Source organism: Geotrypetes seraphini, chromosome 4 (genome assembly GCF_902459505.1).
Source record: "Geotrypetes seraphini chromosome 4, aGeoSer1.1, whole genome shotgun sequence".
Lineage (NCBI taxonomy): Eukaryota > Metazoa > Chordata > Amphibia > Gymnophiona > Dermophiidae > Geotrypetes > Geotrypetes seraphini.
Genome location: NC_047087.1, coordinates 5,991,833 through 5,997,209, shown reverse-complemented (window position 1 = coordinate 5,997,209; position 5,377 = coordinate 5,991,833). Strand labels below are relative to the sequence as shown.

At 44.8% G+C, this 5,377-nt stretch overlaps 1 protein-coding gene across 1 annotated transcript in view; it reads left to right on the top strand.

Moving 5' to 3' along the window:
• UTP4 (UTP4 small subunit processome component) overlaps positions 1-5,377 on the top strand; it is a 28,401-nt gene that overhangs the window by 188 nt on the left and 22,836 nt on the right. Inside the window, exon 2 of the mRNA XM_033941069.1 lies at positions 1,270-1,461. Coding sequence (XP_033796960.1) covers positions 1,270-1,461 — 192 coding nt within the window. The remainder of the gene's footprint in view (positions 1-1,269; positions 1,462-5,377) is intronic.

The window sequence follows — 5,377 nt, the reverse complement described above, 5'->3', positions numbered from 1 at the left end:
GTGAAGCGCGTGGAGGGGGGGGGGTTGGCTGCTTCTGGAGGGTGCTCTGTAAGCTTAAACTACAGTAAGCCCTCTAGACCCCTGGATCCCAACCCTGTCCTGGAGGACCACCAGGCCAATCAGGCCCTAATGAATATGCATGGAGCAGATTTGCATGCCTCTCACTTCCACTATATGCAAATTTCTCTCATGCATATTCATTAGGGCTAGCCTGAAAACCCGATTGGCCTGGTGGTCCTCCAAGACAGGGTTGGGAACCACTGCTCTAGACCCCTGGATCCCAACCCTGTCCTGGAGGACCACCAGGCCAATCAGGCCCTAATGAATATGCATGGAGCAGATTTGCATGCCTCTCACTTCCACTATATGCAAATTTCTCTCATGCATATTCATTAGGGCTAGCCTATAAAACCCGATTGGCCTGGTGGTCCTCCAAGACAGGGTTGGGAACCACTGCTCTAGACCCCTGGATCCCAACCCTGTCCTGGAGGACCACCAGGCCAATCAGGCCCTAATGAATATGCATGGAGCAGATTTGCATGCCTCTCACTTCCACTATATGCAAATTTCTCTCATGCATATTCATTAGGGCTAGCCTGAAAACCCGATTGGCCTGGTGGTCCTCCAAGACAGGGTTGGGAACCACTGCTCTAGACCCCTGGATCCCAACCCTGTCCTGGAGGACCACCAGGCCAATCAGGCCCTAATGAATATGCATGGAGCAGATTTGCATGCCTCTCACTTCCACTATATGCAAATTTCTCTCATGCATATTCATTAGGGCTAGCCTATAAAACCCGATTGGCCTGGTGGTCCTCCAAGACAGGGTTGGGAACCACTGCTCTAGACCCCTGGATCCCAACCCTGTCCTGGAGGACCACCAGGCCAATCAGGCCCTAATGAATATGCATGGAGCAGATTTGCATGCCTCTCACTTCCACTATATGCAAATTTCTCTCATGCATATTCATTAGGGCTAGCCTGAAAACCCGATTGGCCTGGTGGTCCTCCAGGACAGGGTTTGGAACCATTGCTCTAGACAGCCTGCAGATTGGATCAAGTCTCCGGGATCGGGAGCCATCTCCCCCTTGGCCCGAAAGCACTTAAAACAAACTAAATGACAGTTGGAGAAGCTACTTGAGCAGCAGTGCTTCAAAGGGCAGACTAGAGGGGAATGTACAGGTCCTTTATCTGTTCTCATCTACTGTGTTCCAGACCCAGAAAGCAGATTCCTTCCTTACTAACTAATTTCCCTTGAAACCATTGCAGGTTTTCCCAGGAAATGAAAGTCGATCCACAGAAGCTATTTGCTGGGCTGCAGAAGGTCGCTTATTCACAGCTGGGTTGAATGGTGATATCTTGGAATACGACCTACACAATCTACGTATCAAGTACTCCGTGAATGGCTTTGGAGGCCCCATCTGGTGCATGGAAGCCAACCCCAGTGGAAGCCATCTAGCGGTCAGTACTGGGTGTGAGCCCAGGGCTGGCATATTGCGTTGATTCCTTTCTGTCCATCGTTAGCTGCTGTAATATCTTCTGTTTGAGAGTGGAGCCTGGGCTAATGGCATGTTCTGTTTGATCAGAATCGGCACCTCCCTATGATTTTGGTGTCTGTTGCTTTTATTGTTCCAGTTGGTCTTTGTGAATAAAATTTTTGTTTGTTTTATTCACTGAAATTGTGTGATCTGCATTTTTAAAGACAACATATCAAGTATCTGAGTAAAGACTAGGTCTGCATTTCTGCAGTAGGTTGTGAAAAGTGTAAACCTGTTTATAGCTATTCTGCATGCTGTTTTACATTCTTTAATTTGTAATTTTTATTTTTTAATTTTATATTTTTAAGCTTTATATTTTTATTCTTTAGGGTTGCAGTTTGATTAAAATTTGTAATTATGACTGTGCGATTAAAGGTTTATTCTTTTCCTCACTACAGCTCTTTGTGACTGGACAATGGAAGATTAAGTAACTTGCCTAGAGTCACAAGAAGCTAAACTAAACTAAACCTTAGGTTTGTATACAGCATCCTCTCCACAATCGTAGAGCTCAGCACGGTTTACAGGAGCAGGGATAGAAAAGGAACTCCAATGAAGGGTTATAGGCCTTAGTATGAAGAATGTTTAGAGGGGCTTAGGATACAGAGAGGGAGGAAGTATTACATTTTTGAGAATAGCCAAGTTTTCAGATATTTACGGAAAATTTGGAGGGAGCTCAGATTCCGAAGTGGGGAGGTAAGGTTGTTCCAGAGCTCAGTGATTCTGAAGGGGAGGGAAGTCCCTAGTTTTCCTGCATGGGAAATGCCTTTTAATGAGGGGAAGGATAGTTTTAATTTTGGGGTGGATCTGGTGGTATTAGGATTTGAGGAATTCCAAGAAAATGGAATAAAGGGAGGAAGGATGCCATGTAGGATCTTAAAAGTTAGGCAGGCGCATTTAAAGTGGACCCTGGAGATTACTGGAAGCCAGTGAAGCTTGGACAGGAGCAGTGAGACATGGTCAGATTTACTTGTTGCGAAGATAAGCTTAGCCGCGGCATTCTGAATCCGCTGAAGTCTTTGAAGGTTTTTCTTTGTTAGGCTTAAGTTGATAGAGTTGCAATAGTCCAGTCTGGAAAGGATGATGGATTGGACAAGGATGCAAAGTGTTTTTGATGGAAGCAGGATCTCACTTTCCTTAGCATGTGAAGGCTGAAAAAGCATTTTTTTACCAAGGAATTGAGGTGGTCGTTGAATGATGATGTAGAATCAATGATGATGCCCAGAACTTTGCTTGAGAACTCAAGCTGCTGTGTGGAGCCAGAGGACAGTGGGATGAAGGTGGGTAGTTGGTCTGATTTTGGGCCGAGCCAAAGTAGTTTTGTTTTGGACTCGTTCAGTTTCATTTGTACGGTGAAGGCCCAGGATTGGCGGTTCGTTATACATGAGGATATGTTCTTAGAGAGGTTAGTGAGGCTCGAGTCATTCTCAAGGAGGACAAGGATGTCATCAGCATAAGTGTAAAGTGTTTCTAGGGGGGATAGATGGAGGAGTTTCAGGGAGGACATATAGATGTTGAAAAGAATAGGAGCCTTGTGGTACTCCACATATTGGTTTCCAGGGGGAGGATGAGGTGCCATTCATGTTGACAGTGTAAGAGCGGGAACGTAAGAATTTCAAGAACCAGTCTAGGACTGTGGAGTTAATGCCTATCTTGGAGAGTTGGTAAACTAGAATATCATAATGGACAATGTCAAAAGCTGCAGAAAGGTCAAATTGTAGAAGAATAGCAAGGGTAGGAGGGGAATGGGTCAAAGGTACAATTGCAGGATTTCAGTTTGAGGCAGAGTTTAAAGACCAGGGATTTGGATAGGTGCTCAAAGGCAGTCCAGGATCTGTCGACTGGGATAGGATTGGAGACCGTTAGGGTAGGGTTGGGGGTCGGTGGCACCAGAGAGGTGTAGGAGACTGCAGGTGGGAAGGAGTATCTTAAGGTAGTGACCTTTTCGTTGAAGAATTTTGCTAGAACATCAGCTGAAAGAGAGGAGGGGAGCAAGGCGGAGTCGTTTTTGGAAGTTAAGGAGCGCCAGATGTTGAACAATGTACTACTCTGGTTGTTGGATCTGGAGATTTTATCACCGTAGAAGTTTTTTTAGTACTGTATTGTAAAACTTAATATTGACCCTCCAGGACTGTCTTATCTGTAGGGGATTTAGATTTTTTTCTATTTGCGCTCCAGAGCTCGATATTTCTGCTTCAGTTCTCTGTGATATGGGATACCAAGGGGCCTTACAGAAGTAGGAGACGGTTTTTATGGATAGTGGGGCGAGGGAGTGGTAGGTGGACTCGGAGAGGGCGACCCAGTTATGCCAATTGGTTTCTGAATCTACAGGCTTAGGAGCGGAGGAGAATTGGTTGAGAAATTTGGTCCAGAACAATTCACTCGTAATTTTTTTGTGGAAGGTAAAGGAATTTGAGGTACGGGGTGGGGCCCCAAGATGTGACATGAAAATGGGGAGGCAGAAAGCCCCTAAGAAGTGGTCGGACCAAGGGATGTGTTCCCAGCGAGTGTCATCAGCTGAAGTTTTGTAAGCAGTAAGATCAAGGAAACTAATGAAGTCTAGTGTGTGTGCCCCTTTTCATGGGTTGGGGAGGGTGCAAGGGGGGGAACCTAGAGAGGTGAGGAAGTTATTAAATTCAGTCGCATCCTTGCTGGTGATGTCATCTAGGTGGAGATTGATGTCCCCAATGATCAGTAATCTGTGAAATTTGAGGAAGGCGTTTGTTATGGTCTCGAGGATGAGTTCGGAGGATTTGTTCTAAGGGGTAGGTGGGCAATATAGAAGCAGGATACCCAGTGGGTGAAGGTGGAGTTCATCATTGATTGAGGCTAGCATATATTCTAGTGAGGTGGTGGCTACCCTTTTCGAGGAGCTGGACATCAAAAATGATTTGTAGAGAAGTGCCAGGCCACCTCCTTTTCGGTTAGTTCTGGGAGAGAAGAGGCCTTGGGAGCCGAGTTCATTTTGTGTAAATAGGTCATCTTTTGTAATCCATGAAAAAATTCAAGTATGTATGTTATTATTAGAAAGATTTTCAAGTGTTTCAATTTGTTATAATGGTATATTACTGTACACTTGCTACAAGATATAAAATGAATAAAGAATTTATTAAAAAAAAAAAAAAGGAATTCAGGGTTAGAATCCTCGAGTAGGTCCTTCAAAATTTGAGTCTTGTTGCATGCGGATCTGGCGTTGCAATAAAGTGTCGGGACTGGGGTGAGAGAGTCAGAGGCATGGTTGGGGAGATTGGCAGGGGGAACAGGCTTTAAAGGGGCGTGGTTGACTCTTCGAGGGTTTTTTTTGGAGGGATGATTTCTGGTGCGTATCAGCATGGGGATTCTGAGGCCAGGGCAGATATTACTGACATTTGTGGAGTCGAGTAGGTTGGGAGAAGGAGGTTTCAAGCAGAGGGTGGTGTTGAAAGATGAGCAGAGTAGGAGAAGAAAGAGCCACGAAGGTGGCTTCATGATGAGAATTAGGGAAGCCTTTGGGGGGGGCTGGGAGGCAGGACTTGTTTCTTTCACGTGTAAGTAATTTCGGAGCAGAGCATATTCGGAGCATAGTGAGGAAATAAATAAATAGAATACCTTTAATCATGATTCAAATTTTAATAAAAATGCAGCCCTAGAATAAACTAAATTAAACATAGATTTGCTTAGTTAGAAGCTAAACCTTATTCACAAACTAGTCAAGAATCCTTCAGTATTGGAAAGAGGCCTGTTTAGCCAGTGTAGTTTTGGGGTCTGACATAATATGTTGTAGGGTATGAAACTGGAGCTGTTTTGCTTTTAGAAGAGCATCTGACCTGGGACATGTTGACGAGTTGTGTGTGGCTTTTATT